The sequence below is a fragment of the Jaculus jaculus genome, chromosome 19 (genome assembly GCF_020740685.1).
Source record: "Jaculus jaculus isolate mJacJac1 chromosome 19, mJacJac1.mat.Y.cur, whole genome shotgun sequence".
Lineage (NCBI taxonomy): Eukaryota > Metazoa > Chordata > Mammalia > Rodentia > Dipodidae > Jaculus > Jaculus jaculus.
Genome location: NC_059120.1, coordinates 54,941,198 through 54,964,446, shown reverse-complemented (window position 1 = coordinate 54,964,446; position 23,249 = coordinate 54,941,198). Strand labels below are relative to the sequence as shown.

General features: G+C 48.6%; 2 protein-coding genes across 3 annotated transcripts; one reads left to right on the top strand and one right to left on the bottom strand.

Annotated features, from left to right (window-relative positions):
- Positions 1-217: 217 nt before the first annotated feature.
- Positions 218-8,961, bottom strand: Mllt11 (MLLT11 transcription factor 7 cofactor). The gene is made up of 2 exons (XM_045138318.1): positions 8,820-8,961; positions 218-1,467 (listed from the first exon to the last, which is right to left on the bottom strand). Exon 2 carries the CDS (start codon positions 1,459-1,461, stop codon positions 1,189-1,191), a length of 273 nt encoding a protein of 90 aa, XP_044994253.1. The 5' UTR covers positions 1,462-1,467; positions 8,820-8,961; the 3' UTR covers positions 218-1,188.
- Positions 8,962-9,217: 256 nt separating this feature from the next.
- On the top strand, positions 9,218-21,821 carry Cdc42se1 (CDC42 small effector 1). 2 transcript variants are annotated; one of them, XM_045138320.1, is made up of 5 exons: positions 9,218-9,503; positions 13,943-14,235; positions 14,922-15,032; positions 17,767-17,855; positions 20,935-21,821. In XM_045138320.1, exons 2-4 carry the CDS (start codon positions 14,182-14,184, stop codon positions 17,839-17,841), a joined length of 240 nt encoding a protein of 79 aa, XP_044994255.1. In that variant the 5' UTR covers positions 9,218-9,503; positions 13,943-14,181; the 3' UTR covers positions 17,842-17,855; positions 20,935-21,821. The 2 variants fall into 2 exon arrangements, with proteins under 2 accessions (XP_044994255.1, XP_044994254.1); XM_045138319.1 differs by lacking the exon at positions 9,218-9,503 and adding an exon at positions 9,915-10,024.
- Positions 21,822-23,249: the final 1,428 nt, after the last annotated feature.

Genomic DNA, 23,249 nt, shown 5'->3' with positions numbered 1-23,249 from the left:
GTGGGGCCAGGCATGGTGTTGCTCACCTTTGACTCCAGCACTGGGGCCAGGGGAAGAGGTAGGAGGATCACCATGAGTTCAAGGACACCCTGAGACAATATAGTGAATTCCAGGTCAGCTTTGGCTAGAGTGAGACCTTACCTCAAAATATATGTGTGTGTGTGTGTGTGTGTGTGAATGAGACATAAAAGTAAAGAGAGAAAGTTAGAGATCAGTCTTGGGATTTAACATCTTTATTAAACAAATGAGTAAATGACAGCGCAAATCAGTGGCAATAATTTTGGAACGGGTGGGGACAGAGAGGGGCTGAATATAATTGCACATGTCATGGTTTTTAGGTAGCTGAACATTGCCCATGTCCCACTGATCTATATCTTGTAAATGCAGGAAGGCAGGACAAAAATATTAAAGACCAAACCCTCTGGGTGCTATATGACAAAATCAAAATTTTAGAAATTATCCTAATAGCACAAATTTCTTCAAATTTGAAGTCTGATTTTCCAACCCACAATTGGAAGCAAAGTGAGCAGTGGGCTAAAGGAACACTCGAGAAAGAGCTGGATTCTTCCTGAAATGACTCCAAGCTCTCCCCTATCTTCATTCTCCATGATGTGCTGTTTCCCCTCTTTAACTACTCCCATGTGCTGGGGAAAAGAACATTTGACAAGAAGGAGTAGACCATGAACTTAGCCTTTTAGAAATCCTGTTTTGTAGCAAGTCATCTCAAACATCCAGGTTTTCACCAATTCTGGAAGAAATATTTGCTCACTGGCCTGGAGCAGGAAATTCAGAAGGTTGAAATAACCACTGAAGCTGTTTAAGGTGGAATTTAAACAATAAATCAATCTTCCATTCTGCACTACTGTACTACTTTTTGGTGTCCCCCATCCCCCCCCAAAAAAAGAACCATGTTCTGGGGTTAGTTAATCTCTTGGAACAGGAGATGAACAATTCCTATACTCCAATACTCCATTGCTTGAACCCTTTTAACTTTGTGGCTTGAGGGCTTTTGAAAGCAATTCAATAAATAAATACATAAATAAATAAATACATGAAATGCATACAACTGGCAGATTGATCAGCACCACCCACACAATCGAAAGAGGGAAAGATTAAAACAGGGAGGGGACAGAAGAGAAGGGGCTTGAAAGGGAAGACAGGGCAAGGTGGTGGGGCGAAGTCTTGGCCTCAGAGCAAGTCCGATTCAAAGGAGTGGATGCTGGCAATGGGAGCTCTCCAGAAGTTAAAGGTACTGTACTCCAGGAGGATGCCACCTTCAGCACCCTTCTCCTGCCCTGCTCCGGTTTCTTGCCCACTCATGTTGCCAACACTGCTCTCCTTGATCTTGTAGGTGGACGTATCGGACAGGCCCAGGCCTTCCAGCTCCGAGAGATCCAGTTCTGGGATGGGCATCCTCCAGAAAAGAAAGGAGTTGTACTGGCTGCTCACAGGGTCCCTCATCACTTCCTGGGGGGGAAAAAAGTCACAGTCATTCTTCATGGGGCAAGGAACTCTGCTTCCGGACTTACTTAAGCTCCACCTTAAGTTCCACCGTATTCCATTTGCCTCTGCAAATAGTCTTGAGTTTCCCAAGACAAGTATCAGGAACTCTTATGACTTTACATCATTTAACTTCTCAACGTGGAATGGTGCATGTATTATTTATTGCGTCAAGTTTATCAAGGGTCTGAATTTTTTTTTTTTTCAAGGTAGGGTCTTACACTAGCCCAGGCTGACCTGGAATTCACTATGTAGTCTCAGGGTGGCCTCAAACTCACAATGATCCTCCTACCTCTGCCATCCAAGTGCTGGGATCAAAGGCGTGCGCCACCACGCCCGGCAGAACCAGCAATCACTGTTCTCAGCAATAGTCTTGCCTCTGCTAATTTTAGTTCTGCCAGTCCTTCTTGTTTGATGCTTTCCACTGTCTACCTTAACATTCTTGTCAAGTTTCAAGAATTCAAACCAGGTGAGAAATCTTTCAATCTCAATTGCTTTATTTGCAAATAGTTTTTGTTTTTGGTGCTAGGAATCAAACCTGCCCCTCCCATTTCTGTGTGGAGGTCAGAGAAACACATCAGGTGACCTCTTTATTTAGTTAGTTTTTTCGCAGTAGGGTCTCACACTGGCCCAGGCTGACCTGGAATTAACTATGTAGTCTCAGGGTGACCTCGAACTCATGGAGATCCTTCTACCTCTCCCTCCGCACCTGCCTTCTTAAATCTTTTAATGTATTTTATTTATTTATTTGACAGAGAGAGAGAGAGAATGGGCACAACAGGGCCTCCAGCCACTGCAAACAGACTCCAGATGCATGCGCCCCCTTGTGCATCTGGCTTATGTGGGTCCTGGAGAATCGAACTGGGATCCTTTGGCTTTGCAGACAAATGCATTAGTGGCTAAGCCATCTCTCCAGCCCCTCTTTTTCTCTTCTTGCTTAGGTACCTGAGACAGAGCTGCTCACTGAGTCTGGACCTCCCTGCTTTGTGGTTAGACTGGCTGACCAGGGAGCCCCCATGACCCTCCTGTCTCCATCCTCCTCAGCCGCGGAGTTACGGCCATTTCACGCTGTGTGTGTCATGCGGTGCGGTGCGTGGATGTGCACCCCATGCACTCGCTTGTGGCGCTTGCCTGCAATGGCCGCATGGGGATGAGGGATATTCTTCTCTATTGCTCTTGCCATTTCTCCAGCCTCCACCCATTCTTTTTTTTTTTTTTTAATTTATTGGACAGAGAAAGGGGGAGATAGATAGAAAATGGGCGCGCCAGGGCCTGCAGAACTCCAGATGCATGTGCCCCCTTGTGCATCTGGCTACCATGTGTCCTGGGGGATTGAACTTGGGTCCTTTGGCTTTGCAGGCAAAGGGCTTACCCGCTAAGCAATCCCTCCAGCCCATCCACCCATTCTTCTTCTTCTTTTTTTTTTTTTTTTTTTTTTTTGGTGTTTCAAGGTAGGGTCTCACTCTAGCCCAGGCTGACCTGGAATGCACTATGTAGTCTCAGGGTGGCCTCAAACTCACAGCGATCCTCCTATCTCTGACTCCAAGTGCTGGGATTAAAGGCGTGTGCCAGTGCACCACCTTGCCCGGCTCCCGACCACTATTCTTATTTGAGCTGGAGTCTGCTGGTGATCCTGAAGCTTCACTCCCGTCTTCGCTGCCCGCAGGACTGAGTTACAGGCATGTGTGACCACACCTAGCTGTTCATGTGGGTTCATCTGGCCTCCTCAGGTCCTCTTTGAGTCTTGCACAGGAAGTGTTCTTACCTGCTGATCTAGCTCCTCAGCCTCTGTGTGTGTGTGTGTGTTATGCCTATTTGTGTGAGGGGATATGGGTGTGCATGTGGAGGGTCAGAGGTCACATAGGGGGGTCTTCCTCAATAATCTTCCACATTATTATTACTATTAAATGCTTTTACAAGGTAGGGTTTTCTCTGTCTGGCCCTCTGTCAAATAAAATGGACTGGAAATGCCAGATGAGGAAGTGGCATTTAGAGTGTAAGGAAAAGGTACTTTAACTGAATCAGCTCTTTTCTTTTTTTCTTTTTTTTTTTTTTGAGAAGAGTCTCACTCTAGCGCAGGCTCGTGGGAAACTCACTGGGTAGTCCTAGGTTGGCCTCCTACCTCGGCCTCCCAAGCACCGGGATTAAAGGCGCGCACCACTGCACCCGGTGATTTTCCCACGTCCTAAAGAACAGTTCCTGCACCCTTGCTTTTCCTTCTGCTCGCGCCCAGCCTGGTATTACTCCGCGGGTCTTGCTCTCTGGGGCCTCCACCCTGTTGCTTACTAGCCAGCGGCAGGGACAAGCAGTTGACTTGTTCCCAAAGGAGCAGAAAGAACATTCCACTGCCTCCGAAAATAGAAGCCCAGAAGCCCAGGCTTCAAAAGGCCTTTCTCTAGCATATTCCACTGGCTCTGACTAGGCCTACAACTCCTAAATAGTGGTCAACAGACTCTAAAAGTGTTCCCATCTAAGATGAAATATCTAAACCAAAGTAGAGGGGGGACGGCTGAGTGATTTAAAGATGCTTGCTTGCAAGGCCTGCCAGCCTGGGTTCAAATCCTATACTGACATAATGGCACATGCATCTGGAGTTTATCTGCAGTGGCAAGAGGTACTGGTGTGCTCATTCTATTAAAAATAGGCAAAGTAGCCGGGTGTGGTGGTGCACGCCTTTAATCCCAGCCCTGGAGAGGCAGAGCTAGGAGGATCGCCATGAGTTTGCCTCGAACTCACAGCAATCCTCCTACCTCTGCCTCCTGAATGCTGGGATTAAAAAGCATGGGCCACCACCACGCCCAGCACTCAGAATTTGCTTTTTAAAAAAATATTACCAAAAACAAATTTTCTTTTAATATTTTAGGCCTGGAGAAATGGCTTAGTGGTCAAGGTGCTTGCCTGCACAGCCAAAGGACCCAGGTTCACTTCCCCAGGACCCATGTAAGCCAGATGCACAAGGGGGCACATGCATCTGGAGTTGGTTTGCAGCAGCTGGATGCCCTGGTACATCCAATCTCTTACTCTCTCTCCCTGCCTATTTCTCTCTCTCTGAAATAAATAAAGAAAAATTAAATATTTTTTTAAAATATTATTTATTTATGAGAGTATGTGGCTACTGGGCTTTGCAAGCAAGTGCCTTTAACCATTGAGCCATCTCCAGCCCCACAATTCTGGTGGCTCAAGCCTTTAATCCCAGCACTTGAGAGGTAGAGGTAGGAATATCACCATGAGTTCGAGGCCACCCTGAGACTACATAGTGAATTCCAGGTCAGCCTGGACTAGAGGCAGAACCTACCTCAAAAACCAAGCCAGCAGTGATGGTGCATGCCTTTAATCCTAGCACTTGGGAGGCAGATGTAGGAGGACCACTGTGAGTTCAAGGCCACCCTGAAACTACATAGTGAATTCCAGGTCAGTTTGGGGCTAGAGTGAGACCCTGCCTTGAAAAACCAAAAAACAAGAGAGAGAAAGAGAGGTCCTACCTCAAAATAAATAAAGTCCTGGGGTTTTAAAAGGAAACTTTTGTCTCTCTCTCTTCCTCCTTCCCTATCAAATAAATAAAAATAAAATATTAAAGGGCTGGAGAGATGGCTTAGTGGTTAAGCACTTGCCTGTGAAGCCTAAGGCTCGATTCCCCAGAACCCATGTTAGCCAGATGCACAAGGGGGTGCACGCGTCTGGAGTTGGTTTGCAGTGGCTGGAGGCCCTGGCACGCCCATTTTCTCTCTCTCTCTCTCCCTCTTTCTCTCTCTGTCTGTCGCTCTCAAATAAATAACTAAATAAAAATAAACAAAAAAATAAAATATTAAAGAAAAATTGGGGCTTAGTGGTTAAGGCATTTGCTGTTTGCCTGCAAAGCCAAAGGACCCAGGTTTGATTCCCCAGGAGCCACGTTAGCCAGATGCACAAGGAGGCGCATGTATCTGGAGTTCCTTTGCAGTGGCTGGAGGCCCTGGCATGCCCATTCTCTCTCTCCCCCTCTCTTTCTCTGTGAAATAAATAAATAAAAATATTTAAACCGGGTGGGGTGGCGCATGCCTTTAATCCCAGCACTTGGGAGGCAGAGGTAGGAGGATCATGATGAGGTCAAGGCCACCCTGAAACTCCATAGTGAATTGCAGGTCAGCCTGGGTTAGAATGAAACCCTATCTTGAAAAACCAAAAAATTAAAATGAGAACTTTTTTTTTTCTTGTTTTTTTGAGGTAGGGTCTCACTCTAACTCAGGCTGACCTAGAATTCACTATGTAGTCTCAGGGTGGCCTTGAACTCATGGCAATGCTCCTACCTCTGCCTCCTGAGTGCTGGGACTGAGAAGGCGCATTTGTATTGGATGTCACTCAGGTGCCTGTGAAGTATTCTCGCCTGTCTTACACTCAAGTGTCATACTTCTAATCATTTTTGTGTTGTACATATAGTTGCTTATAAAACAAAGTTTAAAAGAAACAATTTAGTTTTGTTGTTGTTGCTATTCAAGGTAGGGTCTTCCTTTAGCTCAGCCTGACCTGGCACTTACTATGCAGTTTCAGGCTAGTCTCGAACTCCTGGTGATCCTTCTACCTCTGCCTTCCAAGTGCTGGGACTAAGGGTATGCGCCACCAGGACCTGCTTCAATGTATTTATTTATTTTTGAGACAAGGTTTAGTCAATTCTTCTTGGCCTAGCTTCTGAATGCTGGGATTATAGACATCCGAAAGAATTTAGTAATTCTGTGGTTTATCGTACTCTGTTGACTTTTTTTTTTTTGGTTTTTCGAGGTAGCCCAGGCTGACCTGGAATTCATTCACTATGGAGTCTCAGGGTGGCCTCGAACTCATGGTGCTTCTCCTACCTCTGCCTCCCCAGTGCTGGGATTAAAAGTGTGTGCCGCCATACTCGGCTCTGTTGATTGTTTCTGTGATTTTAGGCTGAATAATTAAAATTCAAAAACAGGAGAGTTGGGTATGGTACCATGAGCCTATAATCCTAGCACACACAGGAGGTGGGCGCAGGAGGGTCAGGAGTTCAAGGCTGGCCTGGGCTTTATGAGACCCTGTCTCAAAAAAGAAAAAGAGTCAGCAGAGATTAAGTTAGAAGATGAGTCACTTTAGTTCCCGGTGGCTGGCAGAGCTAGTTTGCAATTGAATGAGAGAAAGAGTCAGACATAGGGGTATACAACTGTAATCCCAGCACCCAGGAAGCTGAAGCAGATGGAATAAGAGTGTCAGGGGCTACAGAGAACTTGTCTCAAAAAACTAAAAGACAAGCCAGGCTAGAGTGAGACCCTACCTTGAAAAAAAAAAAAAAAAAAAAAAAAACCAGCCGGGCATGGTGGCGCACACCTTTAATCCCAGCACTCGGGAGGCAGAGGTAGGAGGATCACCGTGAGTTCAAGGCCACCCTGAGACTACATGGTAAATTCCAGATCAGCCTGGGCTAGAGCCAGACCCTACCTCAAAAAAAAATTTTTTAATGTAAATTTGTGAAATATTAACTTAACAGGCTTAAAATCTCTAGCTGTGCCATTGACTCAGTATCAAATGCATTCCAGAAAGACACATGTACAAGCATATATGGCATTCAAATAAAGAACACAAAGTCAAAGCAAAGTGCCAAAGGGTATTTATAAATATAGAAATATTGGCAGTGATTTTTTTTTTTCCTTCCCGAGGTAGTGTCTCACTCTAGCCCAGGCTGACCTGGAATTCACTATGTAGTCCGAGGGTGGACTCGAACTCACAGTGATCCTCCTACCTATGCCTCCCGGGAGCTGGGATTAAAGGCGTGCACCACCGCCTTGTTTGGTAGTGAATTTTTATTTAGGTTTTTTTTTTTTTTGGCACTGAAGCTGAGTTACATCTCTAACCCCTGACATTCTTAATTTCATACAGTATGGACTTAATTTCCAAGGCTTCCAAATTTTGTAATTTAATTACATTCCTCTTCTCTTCCCCAGATGCTCTTCACTCCCACATTATCTCACCCATGGCCTCTCCTGCTTTCCTATCTTAGAGGGTTTGGAAGGTGACTTGCACCATGATTGATACATGCTCAATAAACACTTCCCGGTGCCATCCATTTTAAACTATCCAGATATTGAAGGTAAGGGAATTTCGAAATATCACTGTATCCTTAGAGATTTGTGATGAATAATTATACAAACTAAAAAGACACCCTGCCTCTGAGCCACAAAGACACACCCAAAAAACCCCTATGTCCAGACCCTTTGTGAGCCTCGGAAGGCCTTTCTACTCATGGAATCTTGCTGTGTCATGATGCCACCCCAGACAGAGGGGGAAAAGAGGAGTGGTGGGGGGTGGGACTGGAAGCATTGCATTTCACGTGTGCCTCGCTCTGATCTTGGGTGTCTCTGTTAGCCACAATCTTCCCCCATTTATTTGACTAAGAGGCTAAAAGGAAAATAAGGATCTTTCCCTGCCAGTAGCTCCCGTGGGGTGCGCTGATTCCAATACGAGACTAGGCAGTTCCAAAGTGGCTCCACCTATCCCACCTCAAGCCTGTTTGAAGCAAAAATCTGAGACAGGGAGAAGACCGTTAATGGGTAGGATCTCTCTCAATATTACCCTGCATTTAAAAAAGACTAAGAGAGCCTGGGCGTGGTGCCGCACGCCTTTTATCCCAGCACTAAGGAGGCAGAGGTAGGAGGTCTGCCTTGAGTTGAAGGCCACCCTGAGACTACATAGTGAATTCCAGGTCAGCCTGGGTCAGAGTGAAAAATGGAAAAATAAAAATAAAAATTAATTAATTAATTAATTAAAAAGAGTAAGAAACCCCTTCATTGGATAATCCCACTCCCCAAAACTCCCTGCAGCACAAACAGAAGAACCACAGGCAGAAAACATTTAAAAAATTGAAAATACAAGCAAGGAGAGGGAAGAAGGATTATATTTTAAGAATATTCACCAAATAACTGGTAGGGAAAAAAAAAAATTACGGCTTGAAAAGCAAGATGTAGACAACCAAGACTGAAGACAGTAAGTACACGGGGCAAGAAAATTACAGGAAAATGGATACCTGAGATGAGGAGGTAAGCGCTGAGAAATAATTACGTGTAAATTGTCAGAAATTGATGCCTTAGGCAGATGATAACACGGCATGGCTGGCTACGTTAGCCGACTTAGAAATCTGGCAATAACCCCCCCCCATTGTTCATAGCTGTCCCCCTCCTCTCCTCTTGAACCGTTTCCCCCCCCCACACACACTTCAGTCTCATCAGTGGTGGTGGTGTTTAGTGGGGGGGCGGGGGACTTCAATCTTAAACCTTAAGAAGTGCCCCCGGGGTCTCCGCTGCCCCCTGCCCGTCTCCCTCGGGTTGGTTTACCTGGCGTGTCAATGCACGGCTAGTGCTTTCCGAAGATGGAGGGGCTTCGCGGGTCGCCCGCGGGCCGCAGCAGAAGGCAGCTGTTGGGGACCTGGCGGCTTTGTCTCCGCGCGCGGCTCCCTCTCTGTGACAGAGGCTCCCCCTGCAATGCAGCCCCTCCTAGGACGCGCGCGAGGACCTCCCCGCCCCCTCCCGGCCGGACTCGGCTCATCCCACTGATAGGTTCGAGGACGCGGCGGGGAGGGAGGCTGCGAGCATCTCCCTGGGCTTATTGGTCCCGGGCTCCGCCCGCACCCGTCGTGCCGATTGGGGTGCAGTGAGCGAGCTCTTTTAACTGTCCTTTAATTTAGATGGATGGATTTAAATAAATACATACATACACATACATGCATACATGCATGCATGCATGCATACATAAACCTTCACTATGCGCTCATAGAAAGGAGGAGTGTCTCTTCTGCCATGTAAGGATTTAAAGGTTCCCGTTCAGGAGGATCAGCGAAGAGATCTCCCTCGCTCCCCCATCCCCGTCCCTCCTCCTCCTCCTCCTCCTCCTCCTCCTCGCCTCGGCATCCTGAATCCTTGCAGGGACTGAGCCCAGCCTTACCCCGTTCGGACAAAGACCGCCAGAGGCTGCAGGTGCTCCCGAGACCCTGGCCTCGGTTAGGCTGCTTTTTGCAAAAGGTTGTTTTATTTTTTTTGGGGGGGGTGATCGGTTGTGATCGCCCAGGAGAGAACCGGGGGACACCGGGAGGGGCGGGTGGGCTTCTCCGGAGGGCAGAAGGGACCGTTTCTAGGAACGTTTTTTTTTCTTTCGGTTTTTTTTCCCCCCCTTTCGGAGAATCCGACGTGGGGCTCGGCCGGAGGTGGACGGTCCGCTCCCCCAACTCCCGCCGCCGCCGCAGCGCCTCCCCGTTCCCCCCCCTCCCCGGCCCGGGGCGGCTCGGCGCAGGGAAGCGGGGGACGGGGAGCTGCGCGCCGGGGCCGGGCCGCCCCGCGGCTTTCGTAATCGCGTCGCCGCCGTTTCCGCCCTCGGCCGGCCCCACCCCTGCCGCCCGTCGGTCCATCCGTCGGTCGGTCCGTCCGCCCGCCCTCGGCTCTCCCCGCGGCGCCGAGAGCGAGCGAGCGAGCCGGGAACGAACGCCCCGTGGCCGGCGCCGCCGTGGCCGCCTTCGCTGCAGCCCGGTGCCCGGGCGGAGGAGCAGGTGAGGTCCGGGGCCCCCCGCGGGCGCGCACGCCGGATGCAGGCGCGGGGAGCCGGGTGCCCCGGCCGGGGTCGGCCCTGTGCAGCCGCCGGGGCGGAGTGGGAGGAAAGCGGGGGCCGGAGGGGGACCCGGGCGCTGGATCCCCGGCGGGAAGGGGAACATTGGGAGCCCACCCCGGCCTCGTCGGGGGGGGGGGTTTGCAGCATCCGAGTCACCCCCTCCCCACGACAGGGCGGCCACGCAGAGAAGATTCTCCGGGGTCCCGAGCTTAGCTCACGGTTGGGGTGCTGGGTTGGGGGGAGCAGAGAGTTTCTGGGTGGGTTGGGGACAGACATGGAGTCTGTGATGGAAACTGTTGGAGGAGGGGAAGGTTGGGACTACTTACTCTTTCCATAAGAGCACCGCCCCCCCCCCGCATCCCTCCCCAACAAGACCTTTCCTGGGGTGCTGGGCAGATGTCTTGTCACTTGGCTAAAACGGAGTTCATTCCTCTTTTCCAGAGACCCTCCCCCCCCCCGTGTCTGGTGGTGGTGGTGGGGGGGGTCTCCGTGCAGAGACCAGCTGCATCTCTGGGCTTACAGCCAGAATTTGCCCACTCCATTCTCAAGTCTCCCCCTCTCTCTCTCTCTCTCTCTCTCTCTCTCTCTCTCTCTCTCTCTCTCCAGCTGCTTCTTGTGAAGGCTTGTCAGGCAGCGGGCTTGGAGGCCTTGGGGCGGGAGGCAGTGGGACTGGGAGAACCGGTTTGGGGCTCCCACCGTCGGGGACCCGTGAACTACCTCTATACATCCTTTCCTCCTCGGCTCCCTCCCACCCCCACTTTGCTCCTGTTTGTCCCCCGACAGCCCTGGAGTTCTTAAGGCCTGCAGTATATATGACCTTGGTGGTGTGGGGCTGGGTGCCATTCTTTTTTTTTTCTAACTTAAAAAGGACGTCATCTTTGTCAGTGCCACTTGACCATCAGGATGTGACCTTATGCTGTCTATTCCCTGATCTCCGTCTCTCTGTTGTTTTTCCAGCCCCTTTCCTTTTCACTTGTGGGGTTGAAATAGTGGGCAGTGGATTCGATTCGTCACCTCTTCCTCCTTCGCTTACCAGCTCAGGGCCTGGGTTTTTTTTTTTTTTTTTTTTCCCTCAGCCCTCTAGTTGGCTGCTTCAAAGCAGAGTGACAGCCAATGCCTGGTACTTCCTTCTCTGGCTTTGTTCCCCTTCTCCCCACCCCAAGTCATCACCACACTGGCCCCGTCCCCTCTTCTTCACACTCTGACCACCACCCCCCCAATCTCCAAGTTTCACAGACCCTTCTGTCCTTGGGAATGGAATTTCCTGGTCACTTCAAATCATCATTGGTCATTTCATGCCAAGTCCCACACACACTTTAACCTCCACCCAGCTCTAGTCAGGTCCCTGGAAGAGAAACAGAAAGGTCCTTGTTCCCTCTGCTGGCTCCTTGCTTCTCCCTCCTCTCCCCTCCCAGCGCCATGCACTCTGTCCACTCAGCTCTGAGCAGGGTGGGGAGTATCGGGGAGTCCCTCGGCGGGGGCCTGTCTGGGAGTGTTGAGGGTTTCCTCCGATTCTTCATTGTTTTTCCCCCCAGACTGACCACCTGCCACCATCGTGACAGACCTTGTGACTGACTTTCTCAGACCACAGCTCCCCTCCAAGGACAGCTGGGCCTGTGACTTCCCCTGTGACTTCCGTCTTCATGGCTCCTCCCTTCCATGGGTGGGAAGGGAAGCGGGAGAAAGCCCAGACACGCTCTGGGGTTCTTTCCTACCTTAGAAGCTCTGTCTAAAGGGTAAAATCCTAAGGATGCTTTGAAACTAAAATGGAAGACAAACAAAACCTCAGGGCTGGGGTGAAGAAATGGCTTAGCGGTTAAAGGCGCTTGCCTGCAAAGCCTGAGGACCCAGGTTCAATTCCCCAGATCCTACATAAGCCAGATGCACAAGGCGACACATGCATCTGGAGTTCTTTTGCAGTGGCTACAGGCCCTGGCATGCCCATTCTCTCTCTCTGTCTCTTGCTCAAATAAATTATTTATATATATATATATATATTTATATTTATATATATTTATGTCACTGTAGTCTACATGAGCACCAGGGTTCCCAGCCTGGTTTAATATACGTGAAGCATGCAGCTACCATGATGGACTCTGAGGTTGTCTGTCCCGTAGGACAGGGAAATGTGGAGTGTAGAGGAAGCCCGGACGGGCCCTTGGCTGGCAGTAGTGAAAAGGGGAGAGAGTGTTTCCTTGGACACTCACACGACTGGAAAGTTCCTTGTCTGGTTGTTTCTGGTTCTCTGCTGAGGCCTGCCGGTGAAAGCCAGGAGGAGGGAGGAGAGAACAGGTCAGGGCATGAGGGGAGGAGGGAGGGAGGTCTGGGCCCTGCAGGGTGTGAGGTGGAGCAGCTTTGGCACGACAGGACACGTGGAAAAGGGCGGGGAGGCTGGGAAGTGACTCCTCGCGGGACAGAAAGGCACATGCACCTGAACTTGAGCTTGGCTGTAGAAGCCGCGGCGCAGGGAGCAGGGCGTGCGCAGGAGCCAGGAGCGCACCAGCTCGGGACACACATGCATAGCTTTCCCGGGAAATCCCAAGGTCAGGTATTAAAGGAATTCTAAATGGATGCTGGGAAGGTTTGGGACTCATTCGAGGGAAATGAGAGGGAACAAAGGCAGTGAGCTGAGAAGGAAGAAATTCCTCACTTCAGAAATCTTTTATTTTTTTTTTAATTTTTATTTATTTATTTAAGTGAGCGAGAGAAGGAAAGAGGCACACACACACAGAATGGGGCGCCAGGGCCTCCAGCCACTGCAAATGAACTCCAAATGCATACGCCCCCTTGTGCATCTGGCTTACGTGGGTCCTGGGGAATCAAACCGAGGTCCTTTGGCTTTGCAGGCAAACACCTTAACTGCTAAGCCATCTCTCTCCAGCCCCAGAAATCTTTTCTGATGCCCAGCCTGCTATAGTTAGTCTCCTAAAACTTAGTGTGTGTCTTCTTCATAAACAAAGGTGTTTGGGGCAGTGTAAGGAAAAAAGGAGTGATAGGGTGGAGGCCTTGTTTGTGAGAACAAAAAGAAAACCACTATTTCCTCTTCACAATCACTGAGGTGCCCCTCCCCTTCGTCCTAACCCTGGGGAGATAGGAGCTAAAGCTCGAAGCACCCCAGACTTTGTTCATTTCTGTCACTTTCCCTGGGTCCCCTCCCAACATCTTTTTTTTTGAACTCCAGACGCATGTGCCACCATGTGCTTCTGGCTTACGTGAGACCTGGAGAATCGAACCTGGGTCCTTAGGCTTCGCAGGCATGTGCCTTAACCACTAAGCCATCTCTCCAGCCCCCATGCCAACATCTTACCTCGAGACCTTCTAGCCTCCTTCCTGTCTGTCAGTGCTAACCGTCACTGCCCTTGAGCTTCCTGGTACTGTTCCTTTTGTGTGTGTGTTATTTTTTATTTTCGTTCATTTTAATTTATTTATCTGAGAAAGAGGCTGATAGAGAGAGAAGGGGCGCGCCAGGGCCTCCAGCCACTGCAAACGAACTCCAGACGTGTGCGCCCCCTTGTGCATCTGGCTAACGTGGGTCCTGGGGAATCGAGCCTCGAACAGGGATCCTTAGGCTTCACAGGCAAGCGCTTAAAACGCTAAGCCATCTCTCCAGCACCCCCCCCCCCTTTTTTTAAGATAGGACCCTAGCTTAGGCTGGCCTTGAACTCACATGGCAATCCACTGCTGGGATTAAGGTGTGCGCCATCACACCCGGCAGTTCTGTTCTTTCTGTGAGGTCCCTATGTTTGGTAAAGGATAGTATTGGGGTTCAGGTATGGGACTACCAAGAGAGAACTGGGAAGATAGGAGCTTATCAGAAGGTTTTAACTTTTTTTTTTTTTTCTTCTTTCTGCCAATGCAGGATTTTGAATCTGAGGAAGATATAACCTTACTCCTGCCTGCCTATGCCTCTGGCTGGCCCCATGAGTGGCTCTGGTTTGAGACATTGACCTTCCTTGATCGGCTTCCAGGCCCATCCAGTGGACTGAACCCAGGGCGTGGTTCTTCCTGGGTAGAGTGAGGAGTGGATAGTCAAGGCACCGGAGCAAGAGCCCACTTGGGGCTGCTGGCAGCGGAGTGAAGCTGGAACCATCAGGGAATATGAGTGAATTTTGGCACAAACTGGGCTGCTGTGTGGTAGAGAAACCCCAGCCGGTGAGTCTTCCCACCCCCGCCCCCGCACAGAGAAATTAGTCACTGTGTGCTGCGCAGTGATGAACGGTTTCTCCTGTCTTCTGTAAAGCGTACTTCCGTTCCTCCCTCTTGGCTGGGATGGTTTCTGTGAACAGGCAGGTGTACGTGTGCAATAAAGGAGACTGTGACAGAACAGGTGAATAGATTTAGCTGTCACCTGTCTCAGAGGAACTTAAGACGTGTGTCAGTTTTCCCCATTGTTTCCTCGTCAGCCAGAAATGACTTGGCTTGGTCACTTCAGTCTGCAGGCCATTGCCCTTTCTGTCTGGTGGCATTGTCTCTCTCTTTTTTTTTAAATTAATTAATTTATTTGAGAGAGAGGGAGAATGGGCATCCAGGGCCTCTAGCCACTGCAAATGAACTCTAGACACATGCACCACCTTGTGTATATGGCTAATGTGGGTCCTGGGGAATCGAACCTGGTCCTTTGGCTTTGGCAAATAAGCACCTTAACTGCTAAGCCATCTCTCCAGCCCTACTTTGAGTTTAAGTTATTCCAGCTTGTCTTTCCTACCCTAGTGATGGCCTGTGGTACCTACCACCAGATTTCCTCTTCCCACCGGGCTCTTAGCTCCTCCCCTTCGTGACTGTTCTTCCTCCTCTGTGACTGGAGACTGCAGGCTTGACTTCTTATCTTTCCCACACAGAAGAAGAAGAGAAGACGGATTGACCGGACCATGATTGGGGAACCAATGAATTTTGTGCACCTGACTCACATCGGCTCTGGGGAGATGGGGGCCGGAGATGGACTTGCCATGGTAATAAGGGAGTGGGGAAAGGTTTATATGGGGACATGGACTGTAACATATTTTGAAAGGTCCAGCAAGGAAATAGCCATACTCAACAAGAAAGCCAGAAGCTGGGATTCTAGAGCTTGGGGATCAGCAGTTATATGACTAAGTGCTGGCGTTCCGAACAGCGTTACCACTACAGACATAACCCTTCTTTCTTATTTTAATTTTGTTGTTGCTGTTGTTTTTCGAGGTAGGGTCTCACACTAGCCCAGGCTGACCTGGAACTCACTATGTAATCTCAGGGTGGCCTCGAACTCATGACAGTCCTCCTACCTCTGCCTCCCGAGTGCTGGGATTAAAAGCATGCACCACCACGCCTGGCTTTTTAAATTTTTTTTTTTAATTTTTATTAACATTTTCCATGATTATAAAATATGTCCCATGGTAATTCCCTCCCTCCCTACCCCCACACTTTCCCATTTGAAATTCCATTCTCCATCATATTGCCTCCCCATTACAATCATTGTAATTACATATATACAATATCAACCTATTAAGTATCCTCCTCCCTTCCTTTCTCTATCCTTTATGTCTCCTTTTTACCTTACTGGCCTCTGCTACTAAGTATTTTCATTCTCATGCAGAAGCCCAGTCATCTGTAGCTAGGTAAATTTATTATATATATATTTTAAAGTTTTATTTATTTGAGAGAGACACACAGAGAATGGGTATCCAGGACCTCCAGCCACTGCAAACGAACTCCAGACACATGTACTACCTTGTGCATCTGGCTTACATGAGTCCTGGACCCTTTGGCTTTGCAGGCAAATGCCTTAATCACTAAGCCATCCCTCTACTCCCATAACCCTCAGTTGGTAGAGTGATTATCTGGCAAGCATAAGGTTCTGGGTTCAGTCCCCGACATCTGCAAGTGGAGTGGTGGTGCATGCCTATTTCAGGAGCTGGAGGTGGGAATATCAGAAGCTCAGTGTTGTCCTTGGCTACATAGCCAATTTGAGGCCAGCCTGGGCTAGAGACCATATAGGGAGGGGAGGAGAAGGGAAGGAACTGGGATGAAAACCTGGCTTAGTGGTTAAAGGTGCCTGCTTGTCCAGCCTGCTGGTCTAGCTTGGATTCCCCAGTACCCATGTAAGATGAGATGCCTAAAGTGGCACATGCCTCTGGAGTTGGCTTGCAGCAGTAAGAGGCCCTGGAGTGCCCATGTTCTCGCTCTGCTCTCAAGTAAATTTTAAAAGAAAAACTTTTTTTGTGTTATTATTTACTTATTTATTTATTTGGAAGAGACAGAGGCAGAGAGAGAGAAAGAGAGAAAATGGGCATGCTAGGGCCTCCAGCTACTGCAAATGAACTCCCGAGGTGTGCGCCACCTAGGGAATTGAACCTGAATCCTCTGACTTTGCAGGCAAACACCTTAACAACTTAATGACTAAGCCATCCCTCCAGCCCAAACTTTTTTTTTTTTTTGGTTTTTCGAGGTAGAGTCTCACTCTAGTCCAGGCTGACCTGGGAATTTACTCTGTAGTCTCAGGGTAGCCTTGAACTCACATCAATCCTCCTACCTCTGCCTCCCCAGTGCTGGGATTAAAGGCATGTGCCGCCACACCCGATTTTTTTTTTTTAAGGTAGAGTCTCACTGTACCCCGGGCTGACCTGAAAGTCACTATGTAGCCTCAGGGTGGCCTCCAATTCATGGTGATCCTCCTACCTTTGCTTCCCAAGTGCTGAGATTAAAGGCATGCACCACCATACCTGGCTTAAAAAATTTTTTTATATATTTTTTTAATTGGCCCAGTGTGGTGGCACATTCCCTTAATCCCAGGATTTGTGAGGGTGAGGTAGGAGGATCACTGTGAGGCCAGCCAGAGACTACATAGTGAATTCCAGGTCAGCCTAGGTTAGAGTAAGACCCTACCTTGAGAAAAAAAACATAATTAAATATAACTATCAGGGGGCTGGAGAGATGGCTTAGCAGTTAAAGCACATGCCTGTGAAGTCTAAGGACTCAGGTTCGATTCTCCAGGTTCCACATAAGCCAGATGTTCATAGTGGCACATGCATCTGGAGTTCGTTTGCAGTGGCTAGAAGCCCTGGCATGCCCATTTTTTTTCTCTCTCTCTTTTTCCCTCTCCCTTACTGTAATAATTAAATAAAAATAAAATATTGACCAGGTGTGGTGGTGCACGCCTTTAATCCCATCACTCGGGAGGCAGAAGTAGAGGATTGCCATGAGTTCGAGGCCACCCTGAGACCACATAGTGAGTTCCAGGTCAGCCTGAGCTAGAGTGAGACACTACTTCAGAAAAGCAAAAAAAAAAAAGTAACTATCAAATCAGTTCTGCAGTAAATACTATTGTGACTAGGAAGAATGGTGGTAATGGTCAGGTTTTCTTTTGTAATTTTTATCTATTTATTTATTGATTGATTGATTAGAGAGAGAGTGAAAAATAGGTAGATAGAATGGGTGCACCAGGGCCTCTAGACATTGCAAACAAACTCCAGACACATGCACCACCTTGTGCATCTGGCTAACATGGGCCCTGGGGACTCGAACCTGATCCTTTGGCTTTGCGGGCAAGCACCTTAACCACTAAGCCATCTCTCTAGCTCTGAATTTTTTTTTTTTCCCAAATGGATGCATTGTCACAGAGAAGGCTATCCTTTTCTTTGGAGGGCATAAAAAATTCTTATTGTGGAATATGAAGACTTCATTGGTTGTCTAACTTGTGCTTTTCAACAGACAGGTGCAGTTCAGGAGCAGATGAGATCCAAGGGAAACCGGGACAGGCCATGGAGCAATTCTAGGGGCTTATAGCTTCCAAGGAAATGGTGAGTGATGAATGAAACGCATCCCACACTCCATGCCTGTGCCAATGTCTCCTGATGCTCCAACTTCAGAACTTGAACTCTCATACAAGAATGAGAAGTGGAGGCTGGGCGTGGTGGCACACACCTTTAATCCCAGTACTCAGGAGGCAGAGGTAGGAGGGTCGCCATGAGTTCGAGGCCACCCTGAGACTCCATAGTGAATTCCTGCTCAGCATGGGCTAGAGTGAGACCGTACTTTGAAAAGCCGAAAAAAAAAAAAGGAAAGAAAAGAATGGGAAGTGAGAAAGAATTAGAATAGATAATTTAAGAACATAGGATGAGAAAAAATGTAGGGCTTGGGACTGGGAAGATAGCTTAGTGGTTTAGAGGCACTTGCTTGCAAACTCTGCCAGCCCAGGTTCAATTCCCATGCCGTCATATAAGTCAGACACAGTAATGATGTGTCTGGTGTTCATTTTAGTGCAAGAGGTCCTGGTGCACCTGTGCACACACACAGGAAAATAAATGAAAATTAAAAATACAGGGCTCAGGGCTGGAGAGATGGCTTAGTGGTTAAGGCACTTACATGTGAGGTCTAAGGACTCATGTTTGACTCTCCAGGCCTCACATAAACCAGATGCACCCGGTGACGCAAGCGCACAAGATTGCACATGCGCACATGTCTGGAGTTCAATTGCAGTGGCTAGAGGCCCAGGTGCACCAATTCTCTCTCCCTCACTCACTCAAAAACAAAAGGGGGGCTGGAGAGATGGCTTAGCGGTTAAGCGCTTGCCTGTGAAGCCTAAGGACCCCGGTTCGAGGCTCGGTTCCCCAGGTCCCACGTTAGCCAGATGCACAAGGGGGCGCACGCGTCTGGAGTTCCTTTGCAGTGGCTGGAGGCCCTGGCGCGCCCATTCTCTCTCTCTCTCTCTCTCGCTCTCTCTCTCTCTGCCTCTTTCTCTCTGTCTCTTTCTCTCTGTGTCTGTTGCTCTCAAATAAATAAATAAAAATAAACAACAACAACAAAAAGCCAGATGTGGTGGCACACGCCTTTAATCCTAGCACTTGGGAGGCAGAAGTAGGAGGATCACTGTGGGTTCGAGGCCACCCTGAGACTACATAGTGAATTCCAGGCCAGCCTGAGCTAGAGTGAGACCCTATATGGCAGGATCTCCCTGAACTTTCTTTTTTTCTTTCCATGCTTTTTTCCCCTGATCTATATCTGGTCACATGGATTCCTGGGCTACACATGGCCCACATGAGCTTTTTGGCTCCACGTGGTGTACTTTATCCCCCCTTTCCTCCCAGCCTTCCCCTTTCCCCACTCCTTTGTAAAATCTGAATAAAATGTGGTATTTCATTTTTTGTTTATTTTTATTTTTCAGAGAGGTTTTTTTTTTTTGAAGGAAGGTTTCACTGACCTGGAATTCACTATGTAGTCTCCGGGTAGCCTTGAACTCACAGCAGTCCTCCTACCTCTGCCTCCCGAGTGCTGGGATTAAGATGTGTGCCACCATCCAGCAAAATGCGGTATTAAAAAAAAAAAAAAAAAAACTCAGCCAGGCGTGGTGGCGCATGCCTTTAATCCCAGCACTTAAGAAGCAGAGGTAGGAGGATTGCCATGAGTTCGAGGCCACCCTGAGATTCCATAATGAATTCCAGGTCAGCCTGGGCTGGAGTGAGACCCTACCTCAAAAAAAAAAAAAAAAAAAAAGCACCTCAGTGGGGGGTTGAAGAGATGGCTTAACTGTTAAAGTACTTGCCTGCAAAGCCAAATGACCCAGGTTCGATTCCCCAGTACCCATGTAAAGCCAGATGCACAAGGTGGCACATGTATCTGAAGTTGTTTCCAGTAGCTTGAGGCCCTGCAATGTCCCTTCTCTCTCTCAAATACATAAATATAATCTTTAAAACAATGGGGGCTGGGGAGATGGCTCAATGATTAAAGCCACTTCCTTGCAAAGCCTGGAGCCCATATCACCAGTACCCATGTAATTCCAAATGCATAAGGTGGTACATGCATCTGGAGTTTGTAGTGGCTAGGGGCCCTAGCATGCCCATTCTCTCTCTCTTTCTCTGCCTTTTCTCTTTCAAATAAAAAGAAAAATTGAGGGGCTGTGGGAATGGCTTAGTGGTTAAGGCATCTGCCTGCCAAGCCAAAGGACCCAGGTTTGATTCCCCAGGACCCATGTTAGCCAGATGCCCAAGGGGGCACACACGTCTGGAGTTCATTTGCAGTGGCTGGAGGCCCTGATGTGCCCATTCTTTCTCTGCCAAATAAAATACACACACACACACACACACACACACACACACACACACAGCCGGGCATGGTGGTGCACGCCTTTAATCCCAGCACTTGGGAGGCAGAGGTAGGAGGATTGCCATGAGTTCGAGGCCATCCTGAGACTCCATAGTGAATTCCAGGTCAGCCTGAACTAGAGTGAGACACTACCTTGAAAAAAAAAAATTATAGATAGATATATGATTTTTTAAATTTTTTTGTTAATTTTATTTATTTATTTGAGAGTGACAAACAGAGAGATAAAAAGACAGAGGAAGAGAGGGAATGGGCACGCCAGGGCCTCCAGCCATTGCAAACAAACTAAAGATGCATGCGCCCCCTTGTGCATCTGGCTAACGTGGGTCTTGGGGAGTCGAGCCTCGAACCGAGGTCCTTAGGCTTCACAGGCCAGCACCTAACCGCTAAGCCATCTCTCCAGCGATTTTTTTTGTTTTTTTAGTTGAGGAGCTAGAGAGATGGCTCAGCAGTTAAGGTGCTTGTCTGCAAAGCCTAATGACCCGAGTTCAGTTCCCAGTTCCCACATCTGGAGTCCATTTGCAGTGGGTGGAGGCCCTGGCGTGTCCATTCACTCTGCCTCTCTTCTATCTCCCTCTTACTGTAAATAAATAAGTGAAAATATAAGAAATAAATAATTTTTGTTTGCCCAGGCATGATGGCTCCTGGCTGTAATCCCAGCACTTGGGAGACCTCATGAGACAGGATAATTGCCATGAGTTTGAGGCCAACCTGGGGTACAGTGTGAGATACAGACTCAAAAAAAATTTTTTTGTTGTTGTTGTTTTTGTTTCAATTCAGGTTCTGCAGTCTTGGAGCCCCTGCTCCATGTCCAGCCCAGAAGGAATGCTGCCCCCACATCCCTCCTACAACCAGTGATCCAAGGACCCCTCTCTTTCCTGTCTGCCTAACAAGTGCCTCGAAAGGCATGGGGGGCTGGACTCCCTTCCTCCCTCTGGCCTCTGCCCCTCCTGGAGACGGGGTCAAGGCAGCAGGACTGACCAAGTGACTACTGTTGGGCCAGAGGAGCTCGGCCGAAGCTCTGCACACCCTTAGATCTGAGCGGGGAGTGCTCTGGGCACTAGGATGTACCCTTTGCTCCTGAATGATGGTCAGGGTGCCACGTGTTGCCAATCTTTTAACCATGACTCCTTCAGTGGGGCCGGTAGGTGCGATTACCAAAGCTGAAGCTGGCTTTGCTAAGACAAGTCCTACCTCCCTGCCTTCCTTTTCCTTCTGGAATGAACTAATGCAGGTAGATGCCAAGGGGCTGGGAAGGTGACCACTGCCTTTTCCCCTCTAATCTTCAGACTGTAAGTTCACAGCTCTTCATATCTCTCTGCCATTATACCAGGGTCTTTCCCCAGTCAGGCCTCCGACTCTGCTTCGGTAGCATTACAAGCTTCCCAGCAACATTCTTTTCTTCTTTTTTTCTTTTTTCTTTTTTTTAATTAAAATTTTAATTTAATTTGAGTTATTTTGCTTATCCCCATCCTGCCTGCTGCTACCTCTGCCCCTACCCTGTCTTCTTAGGAACGTGATTGTTGGTTGTTCCCTGGGAAAGAATTAAGAGCTGGGTCTTGACCACGTTCTGTCATCTCCCTCCCTGCTGACCAGTTGAAAGAACATCTGAATTTAAAAAAAAAAAAACAACAAAAAAACCCGGATGTAGCAAAATTAGGGCTGCATCAAGATGGACTCCCTGACTGTTAAGAATAGGGTAGGGTGACATAAATAAGCGTACGGCTCCTTGGATCTCCATTGCATACGAGCAGGGAGAACAAGGCTTTTTAACCAAAACACTTGACAACTGTGGCGGAATGGTTTGTGGTCAGGAGGGGGGTCTGCATCATGAAGTGGGTGACCAGCAGTCCCGGGCCCAATCTAGGGATGACAACCAAAACTCTGTCCTGAAATTGCCAAATGTCTTCTAGGGACAAAACCACCCAGATGAGAACCACAGCTCTCGAGTGGAGACAGGTTTCTCGTGGGTGATTTCCATACACGCGCCCTCATCTAGTAATTCATCCGCAGCTTCAAGGGGTGAAACCAGGAGCCTCCGCGAGCAGCGCAGCGAGGTCGCTGGGTGCATTGCTTGCGCTGCGCGGAGACGGTTTGTCCTTGTGCGTCCTCAGGGGTGCTGCAGTGTGCAGGGGGGAACAGGGTATGCTGGGACTGGAGGAGGGGAGGTGCAAGCAGCAGAGACGCTGTGGTTGTCCTCTCCAGGTTCGGTGCCCTGGTCCTTGAGGCTGATCGGGAAGTGCCAGGGATGATCAGGTCCCTCCCCCGCCCCAAAGCCGGGTGGGAGCAGAGTCTTTGAGGGCCTCGGTTTTCTCAGGTGTTTGTTCTGGCCCTTTCCTTGCAGGGTAATTAGAAAGGCAGAACAAGACAGTTGAGCTCTTGCCTTTCCCTAGACAAGACAGCGTGGGGAGAGAGCTGTCGTTCTGTCTGTGACCAGAGAAGCCTGTGTGGTGGTAATGATGGGGTCAGGATTGGGAAGGGAACCATTTGCTGATTCCACCATCCATCCAGTTTGACCACCCCCACCTATAGTGCTGAGCTTTGTAAACTTTTTTTTTTTTTTTTTTCAAATGTACTATTTCAGGGTCAAAAATTTGCCATGGAGATACATTCCCAATTCACACTCGGTTCCAGCCGGGCTAGTTGCTCTGAAAAGTCGCCAACCTTGGTGCCCCAATAGAGCTCAGTAGCTTTAGGTTAGACCTGAACTCTAAAGGGTTAACTGGGTAGGGTACAGAGATGGGTGACTCCTCATCTCCAGCCTCATCTTAAATACCTGTTTCTTGGACACGGCCTTCTCTTTGGTGCTCTCTTGCCTTTAGCTCCCTTTTCTGGTGTGTATGCTACCATCATTTATCAAGGATTGGAAGGGGGTTGAGAGTCATAATTTATATTAAAAAATGTTGGATTTTAAAATACATTTTTCAAATAAAAAATATGAAGCAAAAGAGTTGCAGGGTAATTACTACAAGGGCGTGTTGGATCGAAAGATAAATGCGACTGATGAAGGTAACTTTGAAAGTGGCTGAGATGGAAATTTTTTTAAATTTTTATTTAATTATTTGACAGAGAAAAGGGGAAGAGAGAGAACGGGT

What these genes read in the sequence shown, in the direction of transcription:
- Mllt11 (XM_045138318.1), bottom strand. Translation starts at nt 1,461, where the DNA reads ATGAGGGACCCTGTGAGCAGCCAGTACAACTCCTTTCTTTTCTGGAGG.
- Cdc42se1 (XM_045138320.1), top strand. Translation starts at nt 14,182, where the DNA reads ATGAGTGAATTTTGGCACAAACTGGGCTGCTGTGTGGTAGAGAAACCC. An exon ending in TGGTAGAGAAACCCCAGCCG is followed by an intron (nt 14,236 to 14,921) that starts GTGAGTCTTCCC and finishes TTTCCCACACAG; the next exon opens with AAGAAGAAGAGAAGACGGAT. An exon ending in CCGGAGATGGACTTGCCATG is followed by an intron (nt 15,033 to 17,766) that starts GTAATAAGGGAG and finishes GCTTTTCAACAG; the next exon opens with ACAGGTGCAGTTCAGGAGCA.